Raw genomic sequence first — 18,795 nt, forward strand, 5'->3', positions numbered from 1 at the left:
TTCTGTGCTTGCTTTGCCACGCTGCACAAAAGAAGACTTTACTGGATGCCTTGCAGTTTCCAGCAGGAGCTGGAAGCAAAGCGGTCACAGGGTAGATGTTCTGTGCCATTCCTAGTGAGCGGCACATGAAGTCTCCTGTTTTGGGGTACTCTGATTTGACCTGGGGATGCAGCGTGCAGGTTTCTGTAGTCCTTGTTATGCCCTGCTGATGGAATGCACCTATTAGAAAATCAATCTCTTGTCTTTCAGAGCTGTCAGCCCTTGGATTCCTCTGATACAACCCCGCAGTTGTCTGTGGATGTGCTGGACACACAAGGCCAAAGCCACCCCGCTGAGCAAGAGGGCTGTGGGATCCTGGGAGGCCTTGCATCTTGCCCTGTCACCCTTTCCTCCAAGGGCAGCTCCCACTCACAGAGCACCAGCACTGATGGGAGTGGACAGATGGATGTTGCCCGGAGCCCCCTGGTAGTGTTGAGGAGGTTAAGCCAGGAAATCGTTGAAAGCTCACTAGTATCCAGCATAATCGTGTCTCCGGGGAAGAGCCAGCCTTTGACAAGGTCAAGCGAAAAGTCTTCCTCGCCACCTAAGAGTGATTCTAGTCCCCTGAGAGAGGACTTCATCTCTTTGAGTCCCACCTTTGGCAGGGTTTCTTCAGGTTCCTGGCGGCTGACACCTCGGAGACTGTTCACAAGCCCCTCTTCCAGAGCAGCAGACCACAAACCAAAAGAGCAGCCCCTGCCCTGCTCTGACCATTCTGCGGGAGAAGGCAGTGCTGGGAGCTCAGCCCAGCTCCTGAAGAGCTGGACCACAGAGCAGGGTGGCAGCCGCAGGATGAGCGGTGCTGGGGCAGGCACTAAGCACACCCCACACTCCAGGCGTGCTGCCACTGTCTATGTTAGCACAGAGCAAGCAGAGCAGAATGAGGTGTCCAGCTCTTCTCCTGAGCTTTGCATGCTGGATGTGGCGGAGAAGAAGCACGAGGAGGAGGCAAGAGACACAGTGCACTATTACTGGGGCATCCCATTCTGCCCCAAGGGGGTGGACCCCAACCAGTACACCAATGTCATCTTGTGTCAGCTGGAGGTTTACCAGAAAAGCTTGAAGCAGGCTCAGAGGCAGCTATTACATAAGAAGGAGTTTGGTAACCCAATTGTGCCCAGTTCTTCCTTAAGCCAAAATGAGCTCGGGAAAGGAGAGCAGATAAGCAGAGAGAATGGGGTTGCAGATGACACAGAAGATGGAGATGCAGGCACTCAGAAGGAGTGTGAGAACATCACCTGGCTCCTCCCTTCAAAGAAGAGGGAGGCAGAAAGTCCAGGGCACAGTGTGGAAGAAGAGAAGAACTCTGCATCTGATGATGAGCCAACCACAAGCTACTGCCAGGTAAGAGCTCTGCTGAGCAGCTGTTGAGCAACCATGTCTTCCCTCCATTTTAGGGTTCAGTCTCTTCTGCAAAGCAGGCACTGCTGATAAGTGCTCCTTGTACGTTTCGAGGCTTCCTCCCTAACCACGCTGCTTACTGTGAGAGAGAGAGGAGCAGGCTGCAGGCTGATTGGCAGCACGCAGTGGTCGGGCCATCATGCAGCCTGGCAGCTGTCCATCGCTGCACCACTGAGATAAAGACTTCCAGCTGACACTTCCCTTTCCAAGGGGTGTAGCCTGGCAGGGCGTCAGGATATCGAGTGCAGAGACAGCATGTGCCCCTGGCAGCTCCAGTAAACCAGTTAGGAACCTGCAGGGCCCGTATTGAGAGCCCTGCCTTTTCCTCTGTGGCTTTTGTCCTTGCAGTGCAGCCTTCCCTCTTCCATCCACATGCCCATTTGCATTCATTTACCTTCACCCTGCAGGTGCTCTTTCCCCTCATGGTCCTGCATCTGGCTGCAGCTGGGGGGTGGTGGCTGTGCCCTGCTGCACGTGTGTGCTGCCTGCCCAGGGTGCTGTGTCACAGCAGCACTGCTCGCTGTCCTTGGAACCGTGGCCGGGCACCTTCTCCCCACTCCTGCTTGTTGGGGCTGCTAGACGCTAGGTGTCAGCCTCTGTCTCCATCAGGGCTCTCGTTGGAGCGGAAGGCAGCTTTCTGTCACTGCTAAGTTTAAACAGATTGCAAGTCAGATGAAGTATTTATTACTGCTGTATTTTAGGTTTGTGTCAGCCTTTTCCAACCCTCATTTTTCATAATGACTTCACTCCCAGATCATTGTATAACTTTATCTTCTCTACGACTGAAGCCTCGACTCTGTTGTTCCTGTTTTCAAGTGTATTTGATCATTTACCCTGGTGTTAGAAAGATACTTAACTTGTTTTGTGATATTTATATTCTGTCTTGTAATATTGAGCACTTAAGAAAAACGTTATGTCTGCATTTTCTGGTTGCAGAAAAAGTGCAGAGCAGTCTGTGCTGAAAAGTGACTTTCCATGACAGTGCTTTGGCTGAGGCTTAGCAGATATGGATTGAAGCGAGCCTTAGAGGTGACCTGCAGAGGAAAGAAGCCGACGTGTGCCCTCCTCCATTTCTTTCTAAGATACAAAAGCCCTTAAGATGAACTGCTTTTTTTTCATCCACACCTTTTCCATTTGGGGTGGCTGCAGATCTGTGCATGTGTGCACCCCAGGAAGCAGCAGCAGCTGGGGGGGCATGAACTTTGAATCCCTAGTGTAAACTGTGGGGTATTGTTTTTTGTTTTCTTATGATGCATTTAGTGCTAACATCTAATTAATTCTTAGGGAGAGAAGAGGTTTTAGTGGTGTTGAGTGGGAACTTGTAATCTACTCATCCTGACCAGAAGAGCTCTCAGGGAGCTCTCAGTGGATGCAGATTTGGTCTTCCTGATATTTTAAGGTGAAAAACCAAGAGGAGGAGCGAGCTTTGAAATAGCAGCCCCAGCCCCACATTTCCCAGCCTTTCATTTACTGGAGAGAAAATAATTTCTAAATACCCTTTCATCTGCCTTATCACTCCGAGCCCGGGAGGCTGCTCCCTTCTCCCTTCGCCTCTCTGCCCAGTCACATGCTGAGGCCAGTGTAGGTGATTTACTTGCAAGATCGATATGTTTGATGTTTGCTTGTGCCTCGCCTCCGTTTTTTTTCCTCTATCAAATCCAATTCCACCGGCAGTGACAAAGCAGGGACGCAGGGCAGCACTGACCCCTGCTGCAAGTGATGCCAGGGACCCTCCAATGCCACAGGGGGTTGCTTTGCTACGGGGACAGCGGGAGGTTTTGGGGTGTGCAGGAGCTGGAAACATCCCTGGGGGCTCACAGATGTCCTTGGAAAGCACCATGCCTTGTACCAGAGGAATGAGGGTGCAGAGGAGCCACCTCAGCACACCATGGGTCATTGCTGGGAGGTCCCATCAATGGGAAGCCGCTCTATCACACCTCAGTGCCGAGCACATGTTCCTTCATAGCTTCTCAAATAAGGTCAGGGGCCTCTTTTGACAGATTCAGAAGAAAATGACCCAGTTCTGTAGAGTTGGAATCTGGTGACCTGAATTAGTGCCATACCTTAAACATACCTACCACGCAAAACAGCCTCATGACGCAGCATTGTGATCAAGGCAGAGGCATTGTTAAGATATCTGCAGTTCAGTGGATAAATAAATAAAAATAAAGGAGGAGCTGCTGGTATTTTATGTTAATGATGAGTTAGGCTGGGAAGAAATAAGAACAATATAGATAAAACAGAGGGAAATCTGGCAAGAGAATCTGTTTGGGGACTGGTGGTGATGGAAGTTGAAATCTATGGCAGTAATCAGGCTCTGAGAGGAAGGGGGAGAAAAATCCTTTGGATTTCTTTGAGAAATGGCTTGAGAAATCACAGGCCTGACAGCATGGGCTGCTAATAAAGCGTTGTAATTCCATCTGATTAGAGAATGGCAAGTGTAATATGCACACTGAAGGAGAATAAAGGGATCTGGGTAATGACTGGCGTGCTAGCCTGACCTCAGCAGTGCACGAGGCTTTTGAACAAATTTTAAAGGAAAGAATAAGTGGAGTCATAGAGGTAAATGAAAAATGGGATGAAATGCGCATGGCTTTACAGGCTGTAGATTGTGCAGGTTAATCTGTTCCCTCTCTTTGATAGGACAGCTGATTTCCAAGCCAAGAAAAATGCAGCAGATCTTATCTACACGAATTTCAGGAAAGTACTTGTGGTGGTCAAACATCAGCTGTATGTGTTGATCAGGTCACCCAAACTCAGGCAAATAAATACAAAGCTGGAGCAGGTGAGGGCTGCAGGAGGACAATAAACCCTGGAGGTGTAGAAGGGCTGTGATTGCTGCCAGCTTCAGACATGGGGAGGAGGCAGGGGCTGGGAGGTGATGGACAAGGTTGGTTTGGGAATGGATGGACACAGGCTGTCCAGAGCACGTCTGCAACACATCATTGCTGAGTGAAGGGAGGAACTGAGTCAAAAGCTGACTAGTTCAGGATGGATACTTACCATTTCTGGAAGAAAACCCATGCCATGGACAGAACTTGGTGACCCAGCAGAGCCTGTCTGGCCCTGTTAGCTGTGTGCATTGCTTTATATAATATCAGAATTCTCCTTTTCAGGCCTCCCAGGTGCTGTCCACAGAGGGTGTGCGTGGAGATGGGGAGCCCATGCAAACCGCACAGAGGTGAGGAGGGGTAATTCAACACATGGGGTTTGTGGGCTGGCTCTGTAGATGTGGATTCGTCCTTTCTCTTGGAGCAATTAGAAGCACGGGCTCTCTGAAGCCAGGCTGGCAGCAGCAGACCTTGCTGAAAGGGCTGCTACAGCTGCTGCTCTTATATCCCTGCAACTACATGGCTCTGGAGCACTGTGCAGCTGGGGAGAAGAGATCACTTACTGTTGTTCCTGTATAAAACGTGCAAGTGCATCGTTGTACAAGCGAGATCTTACTGTACAAGTAAGAGGACTTGATCCTTACCCTCTGCAGCTAATTCGACATGGTACAGTAAAGCTGGAGAGACGGGTAGATGAGCTAAAGGTGAGTTAGAGCAGTGCAGTCACGTGGGCTGTCTGAAGGCACATATGCAGCACGGTGAATGGTTTACTGGATTTCTGTGTGTATTTTTATATTCTCGCTGTACTGCTGATGAGGAAAGCAGGGAGGAGGAAGCCAGACGGCACTGCCTATCAGCCAAAGATAGAGTGCAGTGCTCCAGAAAAACCACTTCAGCAGATGACAGGTGTGGGACAAGTCAACATGACTTCCCTCACATTTAAGTCTAGTCGTCTTTTTTTTCCCTCTTCTTGTGGGATGCAGCTCTGCAGTGAAGGCTGTGAGAGAGGAAAGCGAATGGGAGAGGATGCAAGGAGTAATTTGCAAGAGAGGGCAGAGAGTCTCATGGTTCTTTTATTTGCTGGGTTTTGTAATTTCAACCCATTCTGGGACAGAACGGTCAACTTTCCTTAGATCTGACAGTACTGGCCCAAATAGCTGGTATCAATCTGCAGAGTAGGAAACCCTCTGCTTCCTGTAGGCCACTCAGCCTGATAGTTCTATGCTGTGTGCAGAGCACGGTAGATTGGGATTTTAATAAATGATTATAGGCTTTGTTACTGGGAGATAGTTGGTGTAGCAAGAAATGTGGTTTGACTTCAAATTGATTAGCCCATTTCATAAATGTCATAGCAAGTTGTGTTGTGTGAGTCCTTTTGAAGTGAGCCCTGATGTTAGACACAGAGTAAAACACGCTCAGCCTGGATTCATAACAAATGCTCTGAGATGCTTTATTTAGAGAGAAAAGCCACTTGTGATTTCCTATCAGAATTTTGTTATTTATCATAAATCAGCGGTGGCTGTTCTCTCCTCTCTGAGGCCTGTGGTTGAGCTTAATAAATCTTCTGTTTGTCAGGATGGGGATTCGTGTTTTTAAAGTGTGCTCTTGCATACTTGATCAGACTAATCAGGAAGCCATACAAAACGCAGAGAGTGTCAGCATGGGTGCCAGACTCGCTCAGCAATGCCTGCCTGCTCCAGCAAGACATTGTGTTGTGCTGGTGGGAAAAAAACAGCGGAGAAGGTTAAAGGGAGAGGGACAGCACGCTGCGGGGAGCTGCCGTGCCATGCCGGTGCAGCTTTGCCGCAGGGAAGCCCAGTGTTGTGCTGCATCTGTGTGCCTTTCCCCCTAAGGATTCCCTTCCTCAGAGGGCAGATAGCACAGTGCTAATACCCGCACAACTCCCAGAGCTAAGAGCAGAAAGAGTCAGGAAGGACCCACAGCTGTGAGCAGGTATGCTCACTCCCCCCACGTGTGGTGTTAATCCTTCATGTCTTCTAATCAAGGACCTCTCTAAGCTCTAAGAGTTCTTCTAGTGGTTTCTGTTTAGAACAGCATTTCATAGCAATATTCTTCTCTGTTATCCTGATCATTTCTGGCTATCAAATAATGACCACCTGGAAATGACAGAGCAGTCTGAGCTGTGCAAGGCAGGCAGGTGTGTGCTGTCACACTGATGGATTGGAGATCTATATTACATTTATGTTTTGAACAGCGTCTGCACATTGACCCCACTTGGCAGTAAGAGGAGCCCAGACATTGCCAGACAGAACTCTGCAGAAGAAGAGATCTCCGTTTGCCCAGGTAAAAGACACCTGGGAATGTTCTGAGTTTTGAACTGAAAATCATACACTTCTAAAATTCAGAGGGAAGGGGAGAAGTTGTTCAAATCAAACCAAATTTCCTTTCCAGCAGTGTTTATCCAGGCTGGAATTATCCAGGTAAGTTTGGATGATCTCTCTGGTTTTGGACCCTTTTTCACTAAGGCAGCGTCCCAGTTCTGTGCACAGGGGCAGCTGGGTGCTGGCTAATGGAGAGGCACCATCACACCCATCAGCACGGAGGGACCATTCCCAAGAGCCAGGTGTGCTCTCTGCAGTGCTATCAATAAATTGTCACGTTTTTCACTGTCAATATATGTAAAGCACGACAGCTGAAATAATTTTGGTCATGAATTAATTAAACCTGTTTGGTGCCAATTCTTTTTTTCCTTCCTTGAGCTCTCCTATCATGTTCGACATTTTCCAGTTCAGAGTTTTAGGGGAAGGAGCTCACCAAGAGCCTGCTCCTGTTGATGAGCAGCTGTGGGGAGGTCATAGCTTGGAGGCATGTTTTGTTGCTAAGGAAAACATGGAGGTCTGAAGACCGTAGGATGGGAGCTCTGTTTGCCTTGCTTCTCAGATAGAGCAGTGTACTGTTCTTGCATTGTCTCCATTCCAGCAAGCATCCCACGTGTCTAGTCTCACTCCCCATGAAGCTGCAAAGCTGCAGTGGCTTTGTCCTCACACCATTGTGCTGTGACTCTTAACCCCTCATCCAACTGTGTTGTTGCACGTTGTCTGATAACATTTGTGAGAAGCCTAAAAAATGTTTTGTAGCTGTGAAATGCCTCACAACAACAAATGAGAAGGTTTGGGGGCTGCAAACCTGTGCTGACGTGGGGCTGTCTTTCTGCAGAGACCCAGCCGAGTCTGTCGGAAAGCATCGAACCAGAGAGAGAAGAGCTTTCCTCGGTCAGCAAAGATGCACCCATGCAGGTAAAGAGCCTGGAGCTGGGGATGTGTCCTGTTTGCAGTGCTGCTTTCTTCAGCTGGGCCATGCTAGCACTTGTGCCTGGTAGCTGGGTGCATGGGCTTGGGTGGCATCCTTGTAAACACTTCACACTTCCTCTGCTGCTTCATAGTTCGAATTCCTTTGGCTAGGGGCTGTGTGCAGCTGCATCTGGAGCCTTTCAGCCTTGTAGCTGGAGAGTTGTTATAAATTCCAGTTTGTTCTTGTATGCTGCACAAACTGCTGTGCTGAAGGACATTGTCACTGGGAACAGCAGCACTGTTGCTGTGGGGCTCAGGATTGTACAGGGACCCCAGCAGCTGTGAGAGGGGTCCCAGTAAATCTCAGCCACACATATTATGACACATTCTACCCCGTTACAGTCCTCTGTATGACATTGTTGTCTACAGACTCTCTCCAAGAGGTTGGGATAAAGACAACAAGGAGGTGTTGAGAGCTGCCGGTGGTTTACAGTCCAATGAGAATGAGCTGAGCCCCAGAATCCTGATTTGTATGCAGTGATAGCTCCCAGCAGCAGTAAGCCAGAGGCAGGGCCATTCTCTTACCTCCCAATCCAGATGTGCGCTGTTGTGTGGCTGCTTTCCCTGTGTTGTCACACCTGTGCAGCAATTGCCTTGCAGCTGTCACTGTAGCGACATCTGACTTCAGTTCCTGCTTCTGATAAAACTCCGTTTGTCTATTAATTTAGAGAGCGATATCAAAGGGGTTGCCAAGTACTCCTCTGGCAGGGTACATGAATACAGAATCATACAGCTCTTGACAAGAGGATTCATTTGTGGAAAGCTCACTCTGGAAGCCTGCAGCTTGTACAGTGCATCTGCAGCTCCCGTGTCTCATTGTCACAGGCCTCTTAATAAACCAGGTTCTGCTCTCGTGTGCCTTTCATTCTGCAGGTATCTCAGAGCACCGCTCAGTCAATTAGAGACTGCAGCGGTCCTGTGCACAGCCCTGGATCCTCAGCCCCAAGGGCACAGTCATGACCCATTTGGCTGTGGCAGGGCATTGACCTGTCCCTGCCGCTGTGCAGAGCGTGCCCCTGGGTCTTGCACCTTCACCTGCACAGCTGCTGGGCACAAGGTGAGCAGCACAGCGCATCCCAGGGATTGTCACAGCGTGGTCTTTGGCAGCGGGTACCAGCCGTGAGCCTGCAGCCTTGCAGGGAAGCAGCCATCACATAGATCAGCAGTTAGCGTGAAGCAAGCATGGACCGTGGGGACAGAGCTCTTCCTCACGGCTGCTGAGCCGGGGCACAGGAGCCTTGTTCCTGAGCTCAGCCTCCAGCATCGCTCTTGGCTGGTTGCTGGCTGCTGGCTGCAAGCACTGTATCCTGTGGGCAATTTTCTCTGCTAAAGAGGAGAGGCAGCAGTCTGTGCCTCCGACAGGGCTGTGCAGTCAAGGTTTTCCAGGCTGTCACCACAAGGTTTTGTACGTGTGGATTTGGGACTCTGGTGTCTTGTGTTACAGAACGTTGCATTTCCATTTAAAATTAGTGATTTATCACCGAACGTAGGTGGGCAGGGTGTGTGGAACCAGTGATCTCCTCAGACTGATTTAAAAATGGCAGCTAGCAGGAGCAGCGCCTGCTGCTTTTCCCGTCCCTTTTTTTGCTGCGTTGTCAGACCAGAATAACGCAGGTTTGATCTGATCATTCATAGTTGACACATCCTGCTTTTTATGACTCCTCTTTGTAACGCGCCGCGGTGAGGACTTCACAGGATGTAGTGACACTGAGAAGTGAGAGCAGGCTACAAACGCTAATGCTGTGAGTGATGCGCTGCAACAGCTTGCGTTGGCTGGAGGGACTCTGGTGGCAACTCCTCCGTAGAAATCTGGTGCTGAGTCTCCCTGGAAATGAGCGCAGGGTTTTTGGGGTCAGTCCCAAAGCCTGTCAGACAGCGTCGGGGAGAGTTTTCTGACTCGATTCTTTGCATAAGACCCCATCGTGCAATTTCTTGCATCGTTCTTTTGAGACAACAAAGCCCTCTCCTTCCCTTTGGGACATAAAAAGGTGGATGGATGCTCAGGATCAGACCCTTGTTTGGCAAAGCAGTGTTACATGACAATGTGCTCCAGCAGCACCGAGCATCCTGGCTGGCCCTGGTTACTGCTTCCCTGATATTACACCATTGAAGGGATGCAGGCAGCAGTTTTACTGCACAGTGGCTGCATGTCACCGCTTAGCCTCAAGAACAATGAGCTCTCCTTTATTATTTCCCTTCAGGTTTCTTCTACATGGTTAATATTGAAATATTTATTTTAATGGGGGGGGGGAAATGGCTCTTTCTTAAATAGGAAGAGATTTTGTAGCAAGCCTGACTAGGCAGAGATCTAATTGTGAGTGATATGGCAGCAGTCTGCTGTGTCTTGGAAACATGCACAGCGTAGGGAGCAGTCTGTGTCTCTGTGGGTGTGTAGCAGAGCACCTTTGCAGCTGTGTAACCAATGCAAAAGGCAGTGCTGGTAAGTGAGAGTGGCACCCTGTGAACAAACATGAGCAAAATGCCATTGTTAGCAATGCTGTGTGACACGGGTTGCCTCTCTCTGTGCAATGTCCTCTGGACGAGGAGGAGGAGCAGCCCAGGATCTGAGGCCCCGCAGCCTCCTTTCATCCCAGAGGAATGTTCCCAGACAGCGCAGCCTCTGTAGTGTGGATCATGTCCAGGAACTGATGAGCGCAAGTCAGGTGTTGAACTCCCGCTTTGCCCCATGAATTTCCCATCAGTTTCGCTTCTGAGCTTTCCTGATTAATGGAAGCCTTGCCATTTTTCAGCAGTGGTGTAGGTGATGTTTGCCTTAAGTGGTGTGCACGGCTGTGCAGGGAGGTGTCACCGTGATTCAGCAGGACACACTGCCTTTGGAAGAAGAATTAGGTATTAGAGCCCTGCAGTTTACTCAGGTGGTGGTCTTATTTCTGACCTGTATATGAAGAAAAGAAAATAAAACTTTCCAAGAAACAATGAGTTTATGGGAAGGTGAGCAGCTCCAGCTCTGCGGTTACCAAGAACAAAGGAAGGAGAAATCATCTGTCTCTTTTCCCTCTATTTCTCCAGGCTGGTGCAGATGGTGGTGCTGACAGGACTCTGTCTGAGGGCAACCACATGGCTGACCACGTTCCATGCCCACTGTGTGACCGAGTGTTCCCAGCTGCGGAGATCGAGCTGCACGCCATGTACTGCAATGGCATCGCCGCCACGGACAGACCAGGTGTGCCATGCGCTCTGTCTGTGCATCTGCTCTCTGTGCTGGTCCCCCTTTTCCTGCTGCTTGCAGTTGGGTTCTGGAGTCCTGTTCCTCTCTGGGTATTTGTGTGTGATGTGGCAAGTTAGGTTTGTCTGCCCTGCCTTGGTCCATCTCTGGGCTGGTCTGCAGAATGTCAGTGGAGACTCTGGTAGTTTCTAGGACCTCCCTCACAGAGATCTCTCTGATCTCTTTCATAACTGACCACGTTGATAGTCCTTTGGGAGGTCTATAAGCTGATTATTGCACAAGTATTTAGCCTTGGCTACTTCACACAGTACTCCCAAGACAAATCAATTTCGTATTTTGAGAGGACCTGCAGAGAATTTGCCAGTGGTAGAAAATGGCACCTCCAGAGCCATTCGGGTGAGCATCCTTCAGGGCTCTCAAGAAATGAGAATGTTCTGTAATGCTCCGAGTACAATCTCTGCTGTGCAATGAGTCTGACATTTGCGTGTGCAAAAATGGCTTGTTCAGCAGGAAGGCACTGCAGAAAAGTTTTCCTCTGGTTCCTCCAAAATTGCAAAATGATAGCTATTGATTTGGGAGCTCAGTTTTTCCTCCTTCATGTGAAGAGTGAGGCAGAGAAGTGTGGTCAGAATGCCCATATTAAATCCTCTTGGCAGCCTTCTCTGTGTCAGGTTTCCATAGCCAACCTTTGTAGAGCTTAACTGAACAAATACACCGGTTGGTTATCAATGTATTCAATAAGTTATGTTTTAGCTGCTGCTTGAAATGTAAAGTCTGTGTTAGCACAGTGTCAGGTAATATCAAAGTGGTAGCTTGTAATAAGATTAACTTTTCAGGTTGTGAATATATAATTTTCAGTTACATGCTGGGTTATTAAATACAGCCTAAATCTGTGATGTTTGAGCAATTTGAGCAAATCAGAGCTGATACAAGAACTGTAACATGTACATTCCTCTAGCAGGAAGAAGTTTCATGCTGCAATCTTAATGCAGAGTTGATGTAGTTTTAAAATACGTGGTCCCTGTTATACGGAATCACTGGGGATGTGACATGGGTCCTTTTAAGATAACACGAGCCAGAGTAGCAGCTGATACTGTGTGTGCTGAATCCTGGTGGGGAGTTCTCTCTGCAGGCACAAACCAGCTCCTAAAGCAAAGGGGCACATTGTGAATTGTCACAGTTTGTCTCCCTTCCTGATAAAGGTCTTATCTGCACTACAAAACGGAGCAGAGTTTTCAGTATGCCTTTCAGCAGGAGCATCTTTGGCCCCGTGGTAAGCTGGTCCCAAGTGTGCCTGGATTGTGAGCGTATCCATTGATCCTGGGAATCCTGGCTGTGATCAGGAGGAGGCTTAGAACTTTTTGCCTGTGCAGGGGAATTTGTTTGTTCCTTTGGTGTTGGCTTTCAGCAGGGCAGAGTTCAGAGCTGGCCTTTCCACTCCACCTCCAGACTGGTCTCCCTAGGGATGCTTGTAAGGGTGGCTATTTTGAAATTGCTCTGCTGCTATTCTGCCTTGTTCAGAACAATTCCCCTAGAAAGAAAACTAGCCTCAAATAATGGAGATCTTGGTCTACAATAATGGCTCTAAGCCGAGCAGTGGTTCTGGGACAAAATCACAGGAATTTGGGTTTTCCATTGCCAGCTATTCTAGTATTTTCGCTGTACAGACCAAACTTTATTGCCCATAATGCCTGTGCTGTTTGGGCCAAGGCTCTTCATGTGGTTCCGTGTGCTCTGAGATGTGCACTTGAGCCTGGAGGAGAAAACAACATGGAAGAGAGGTACGATGATGCCTTTGGCTTGTAGGGCACCTCACTGCAGTTCCCAGTGAGCAGACAGGGACAGGCATCCCACAGAGGTTCCATTTGATGGACTGATCAGCAGGATTTGGGATGAACTCATAGGGCTTTAGCTCAGCAGAGGTGAGACAGTAGCTTGATGCATCTGTGCAGGGACAAAAGGACTCTGCTTCCAGAGCTGTCATGTTGTCACCTTTTGCTAGCGTAACACTCACAGGTAAAGGTTATGCATGGGGGGAAAGAAAATCATTCAAGTGTTTTCTATAAGGAGGCCAGCTCAGGCTGCTGGTATTTAAGAACAGGCTTTCCAATGAGGTAGCTGGGCAAGAGGGGCTACGTTTCATTCCCTTACAGATGTCTGTGGTTGCCCTGGCTGGGTGCCCAGACCACCACACACCTGGGCAGTACGGAAATCTCATGTTGAGTTTCCATTTTCCTGTGGTCAAAAAGGAAGGGTCTGCTGTTACTTTAGCTGTGGCATTAGGCTGAGGAAGGCTCACATCTCAGGTTTCCAGCTCAATGGCTGCTGCTAATTCCAAGTGAATGAGTGAAGCGGTGGAAGTGTTGTGCCAGCTCCATCCTCCTTCCTGCAGCCAGCTGAAGGGCTTACATGTGTGAGAGGATCTCAGTGGAGCTGCTGATCTGTTGCCTGCTGCTGCCCTCCATGAAGCTGCTGGTTTCCCTCTGGATGTGAGCCTTGGCTGATACTGAGCACATCAAACACACTGTTCCCATCGTCCTCCTCTGATGCACTCCCACCTTCCCAGTTCCCATGTGAGCCTGGAAAAGTGAGGATTTGGTCTATTCCTTTTTCCCCAAGCTCCAGTACAACCTGGTGCAGCTGTCAATCTTCGGAGCAACAGCAGCAGTAGTGGTGCTGTTAAAAATCTCATGGCATCAATAAAGTGGCACTGATACAAAGAGTAATGGAAAGGATGCAGAGAAAAGCTTCACCACTTCTTAAGACAAGATGCCTGCAAGCCTGCCATTGCTGGGTCCTGCACATAAAGCAGTGTGGCTGGTAGGGAGAGCAGGGGAAGGGGGCTGGTGTGTGTTGTCAGGGTTGCCAGTGCACCCAAGGATGCAAACAGTGGGGGCTGGCCCTGCTGTGCCTCCAGAGCCGCTGGCACTGCTGTCCCCATTCTCTCCCCACACTTCTGCTGTCAGCATCACAGCTGGGGGTCCTCCCCAGGCACCTGCAGGCTGATCCCAGAGATCTCTAATGGGCCCATTATGCCAGATGTGTTCACTGCTTTTGAAAGAAAATAGAGCTGATTAACACCTGAGCTAGTGCACGAGGCTCCTGAAATGGTGCTAAAGGAATATTAACAAGTGCACGCTGCTTCAGAGAGCAGCTTTCAGCACGCTGTCAAATGCTTGTTGTTGGGGCTGTGGGCACGCTGGGTGGCTGGGGGGCTCGCTGTGGCCATTAGCCCTCCTCATCAGGCTGCCACTTCGAATCTGGGCCAGGCCAAGTCAATGAGGTGTCTGCCTGTGAGAAATGAGCCGCTGGAATCAGCCATTGCCCACGGGACAACATCAGCAACCCAGGAATGCTCTGGAAAGGGAGTTTTGCTGAAGCTCTGAAGGATTTCCTTTGTGCTGGACAAAATTTTGTGCCTTCCCATCTTCCCAGCTTTGCCATGCTTGTAGCTTGGACTCCAGCCTCTCTGATGGCACACAGCATGGCAGGTGATGTTTCTGGGCGGTGCATGGGCTCCATGCATTGCTCCTGCATCCCACGACAGCTGCTGTGGAGCTGGAGTCTCAGATGTCCCTGGCGGAGCAAGCTAAGCTATCTGATGTGCTCCCTGAGGATCTTTGCTGGTGGCGTGTCAACAGAGATATGCTGAAAGGAACTCAGCTGAAAGAGACAACATTTAGACGTGCTCCCTGCAGATGCCCGGAGAGCAGGTTTGGAAGGGCTGCTTGGGCATGTGGAAAGAGCAGAAACTGTCAGAGCTGCTGTCAGCGTGCTGGTGGGGCTGGGGTCTCTCTGGCCACCTACAGATCCTTATGGGTCCCTTCCAATTTGGGGCATTTTGTGATTCTGTGGTTCTATCCTGCAGCCACTGGAGAGCAGTGCCAGTGCAGCTCTTCGTCCAGCACTGTGTGCAGGCAGTAGTAAAGATCCCCTCTGTTTTGCATGGGAAGGGAGACCATGGGACGCAGAGGGCCTGGTGCCCCTGCAGCAGGCAGAGGGTTTGCCTTAGCAGTGAGTGGTGCAGCCATGCTGGAGCAGCAGTGCATCTCCTCTCCCAGGCTGTTGTGCTGCTGTGTGCCAACTTCAGAATGACTGTGAGCTGTTGATCCAGCTGTTTCTGTCAGAGGACAGGTTGGGGTGTGACACGGAGTGCTGTCTTCCAAGGCCTGGAATTTAACTTCTTACGTATCCCTCTGAAAATTGTCCAGCTGCCCCTTGGCTGGAAGGAAGATTGTGCCCATCCCAGTCCAGTAATTGTCTTGCTTTGCATTGCTCAACTGAAAGGGATTGAAAGGCGATGCTGGGGATGGATGGCAGTAACCATTTCTGTTTTGCTTCCAGTGCTCACTCGGGGTCGGAGAGAGTCACGAAGTAAAGCTGCAGGCGGTGAAGGCAGCCAGGCATCCTCAGATTCTGACAAGTAAGTAGGTATGCTGCTCTTCCACATTGTTTCTGTGCTTCAGTTTCACCACGTCTCTGCATAAATGCCTTTGTCCCCATGTAAACGCTGGCTGTTGGCCTTGTAGTGTTGTCTCCCTCAGAAACTGCCTTTACTCAGTGCTTATTGTCGCAGTGCTGTGGATGTTTACATCAGAACAAAAGAAATTTGCTGTTCTCAGGTTGGTTACTTTGCACTAATTTCCTTTCAGCCAATGCACAGTGGGTCAGGGTGCTGTGGTCTCTGACCGTGGTGGGGGAGCTGTAGTTAAAATGCTGCTAACTCAGCTGGTTTCTTCTGGGGGATTTGAGCTCAGTAACCCTGGGAAAAGAGGAGGCCGGGACGGGGAGGCTGTCAACATGGCACCTGTAGTGATATTCTTAATTAAATTAGACTTTCAGAATAGCAGTGGCTTTGTTTAATCTCTTCCCATGCAGCCCCTCCTCCTGCCACCCACACAAAGCATCATAAGAGAGGATCTGACAGTAAAATCCCTGCTATGGAAGCAATTTTGCTGTTACAAACAGTGGATGGCAACATCACTAATGGAATTAGGCTAATTATAGAGAGGACAGCTTCTGTTTAGACACATTATCTGGGTAATCAGCACTGACTGGAAAGAAAATACGGGAAAAGTGCTGCAGAGTTTTGCTCGATGGGGGCTCTCCATATGCATTTTGGAGCCTGGAGTGAGTTTTACTGAGAGAGAGCTGCTTATCAAACTGAACACGATGCTGCTGGGGTTGTTTCTTGGGGCTCTTGGCCCATTCCTGAGCAGCACTGCAGGTGGATGCTCTCCTGAAGAACCAGTGCTCTCCCCTGCATGGCATGGTACCTTCAGAGCTGGTGTGGAAGTGGTTGTAGCTGTGTAAATCCAAGGCTGACCTCCATCTCCTTTCACCCAGGCTGATTTTCTTCCTAGGCACTCAATTGTCCTGAGCCTGGGCATCTCCTGCACAAATGAGGGGGTTTGAGGAGCACGATGCAAGAGAGAGGGCACCTGTGCCAACCTGCAGCAGGAGTGTGTGCTATGGCACGTTGGAAAATGGAGACAGTGCAGAGAAGGACTTGATTTACTAGTCAGACAAGTTCATCCAGCCCTGGTAAAAATGCCTCTCTGATTTAACACACTCGGTTTGCTTTTCAGGCAGAATTGAACTCCCTTTTGCAAAGCCCTCGCACTTCATTTCTGTGGATTTTGACAGGGTGCTTTACGTCTGGGGAGAAATCGGCAGCGTTGGAGATAGTTAGATGAGCAGATTTGATTACCGTCCCGCTGCTGCAGCAGGATGCAGAGGAGCAGGCAGGGAAAACCGATAATCACTCAGTCTTTGTGATTGGTGCCGGCCTGACCCCACTGAGCCAGCCCCGATCTGGTGACACATCTTCTCAGGGCGCGGTCCGGAGGAGGAAAGTCACCGCTGGTGGCTGGGAGCCCAGCGCAGGGCGAATCCTAATGCGGTGCTCTGTCCTTTCCTGCCTGGCAGGTGTGAGAAGTGCTACCTCTGTAAGTCACTGGTGCCACTGCTGCAATATCAGAGGCACGTGGACAGCTGCCTCCAGGCTGCTAGGCAAGCTCAGGGAACCAGGAAGCTGCGAAGCACCAAGGTGAGGGGCGACCCTGCAGACTGTCTGCTTTGCACTGGGTTTGGGGCTGGGTTGCCAGCAGGAGCCGTGTCCCTGGTCCCAGGGGTGAGCTAATCCAGCAGAGCTGCCAGCAAGCTCTCCAGCAGGCAGCCAGCCAGCCAGCATCGCTGCCAGCAGCCACAGTCCTGCAGCCTTCCTTGGCTGAATAGAGACACCGTGGAGGGCAGTGTCAGAGTGACAGGCGTATCCGACTCCATCCTGAGCCCCTTCCCATGGGGAAGACTTTAGAGCCGAAGTGGGAAGAGCAACTCGGTGCCTGGAGCATCTCAGGAGAGCTGCAGGGAGCTGTGCTGGGGGTGGAGCAGGAGCCCTGCAGGCAGCAGCTGGCGTGTGGTCCCTCACAAGGTGCTGGTCCCCACTGTGCCTGCTCCTGCTTGTGGCAGCCCGGGGGGAGCGTGGGGAGGGTCCTTGTAGCCTTCCCACTGGTTCCTGCCAGCAAAACCCTCACGCAGCAGCTTTGCCTGCACTCAGCAATGTGATTCTCAGCATGAAGATGCAACATGATGTCTTAGTTTCATATAATCCTTTAAATCCATCACAGGCCTCAGCCCTTTGGGGATTCAGATGCAAATGATGAGATTTCTGGTTGGTGATTTTGGCTGGGATACAGCCAAGCTCTGCGTGGCTCAGAGCCCTGTTAGGGCACGGCTGCCCCTGCATGTGACTGGCTCTGGGAGCTGTTGGACTCCATCCCTGTGCCCCGTGGCCACCTGGAGTGTGGGGGTCCTGCCTGTGGCCACTGGGGATGGTGCCAGTACCGAGGCCCTTGGAGATGGCTTGGTGAGGCTCTGGGTTCCCTGTGTCTCTGCCTCGTGCTGAGGTGGGAGTTCAATGGGAAGCGGTCACACTATGGGAGAGCTTCCTGGTGGCAGCGCTGGCCTTGCAGGTTCCTCCCACAGCCCATTCTGGGGTGCTCAGCAGCTGCAGCCCAGCAGCCAGGATGGCAGTGCCCTCTGGGGCAGCATCTGGGGTGAGGAGCAGTGAGGTGAGGGGACTTTGTTGGGCCAGCAGGGCTGAGCACAGCCAGGCAATGTGACCTGAGTTCTGTGCACTTGTCTGGCTGTGGCTCTGCTCCTTTACATGGCTCTGCTTTGTTAACTAACACCCACCTTGCAGCAGGGCTGTCCGGTGGTCTGTGCTGCACGGGCACCCAGGATGGCTGTGCCCCTCATAGCAATGCTGTGACTGTGTGCTCTTCTTCCTTGACAGGTTGCGGCAAGGCACAAGGGGGGACTCCTCAGCATGTTGGAGCTCTCGGAGAGCAAGTCTGCAGGTGGGAGCTGCTTTCTGTGCCTGCCAGCTGGCTCAGGGCTGCACAACATCCCTTTTCCTCTCTCTCTCTCTCTCTCCCTCCCTTTGGGGGTGGGTGGCTCCGAGGTCTGGGATGCTCCTGGAGCCTTTTGGGGTCGAGGGTCTGTTCTGCATCCCTGCAGTACTCAGTGTGCTCACAGGGCTCCCCGAATTACTGGCTTTGGGAGGGTCGCGGCGCTGCCCCACGGCTGATGGATGCTCCCATTGCAGGTGCTGACACGGGGACCCCCATCCCTGCAGTAGAAGACCGAGGGAACCGCCCGGCGCTGCCGCCCGGCGCCGAGGATGCTGAGCCGGCCGAGCACAGCGCTCGCTCCCTCCTGCCCCCCCCGTCCGACCCCCCCCCTCCCCGTGCCGGGCGCCGCAGGAAGCGCAAGTTGTGAGCCGGACCCTCCTCCCCCTTTTCTACGTTTTGTACGATGGGCGCAGGAGCGTCGGGGAGGAGACGCGGCGCGTTTTGTATGTGCGCGTGTCGCTGTGCTCTGCTCCAGAGATGGAAATATATTTATGTATGTTTTTATGAAGCTGCGGCGAGAGACGGAGGAGCGCTGCCGTTTGTCTGCGGGGAACGAGGAGGGGCGGGGGGTTGTGGAGCCGCCCGCTGCCCGCACCGCGTGCCCCGCATCC

The 18,795-nt window shown here is 51.0% G+C and overlaps 1 protein-coding gene across 16 annotated transcripts in view; it reads left to right on the forward strand.

Annotated features, from left to right (window-relative positions):
• Positions 1 to 18,692, forward strand: part of UIMC1 (ubiquitin interaction motif containing 1) — a 32,516-nt gene extending 13,824 nt beyond the window's left edge. For 10 of the 16 annotated variants that reach the window (XM_085519262.1, XM_015876233.3, XM_085519263.1 and 7 more), the window contains 9 exons: positions 250 to 1,383; positions 4,557 to 4,621; positions 6,487 to 6,575; positions 7,449 to 7,528; positions 10,613 to 10,766; positions 15,114 to 15,192; positions 16,698 to 16,818; positions 18,067 to 18,130; positions 18,379 to 18,692. In XM_085519262.1, the coding sequence (XP_085375388.1) occupies positions 250 to 1,383; positions 4,557 to 4,621; positions 6,487 to 6,575; positions 7,449 to 7,528; positions 10,613 to 10,766; positions 15,114 to 15,192; positions 16,698 to 16,818; positions 18,067 to 18,130; positions 18,379 to 18,551 (1,959 nt within the window). In that variant the 3' untranslated portion in view covers positions 18,552 to 18,692. Of the gene's footprint in view, positions 1 to 249; positions 1,384 to 4,556; positions 4,622 to 6,486; positions 6,576 to 7,448; positions 7,529 to 10,612; positions 10,767 to 15,113; positions 15,201 to 16,697; positions 16,819 to 18,066; positions 18,131 to 18,378 lie in introns of all 16 variants that reach the window. The other 6 variants (XM_085519268.1, XM_085519270.1, XM_015876239.3 and 3 more) reach the window with 3 other exon arrangements.
• The last annotated feature ends 103 nt before the right edge of the window (positions 18,693 to 18,795 follow it).

Source organism: Coturnix japonica, chromosome 18, assembly GCF_054131305.1.
Source record: "Coturnix japonica strain WE chromosome 18, WE-NBRP24, whole genome shotgun sequence".
Taxonomy (NCBI): domain Eukaryota; kingdom Metazoa; phylum Chordata; class Aves; order Galliformes; family Phasianidae; genus Coturnix; species Coturnix japonica.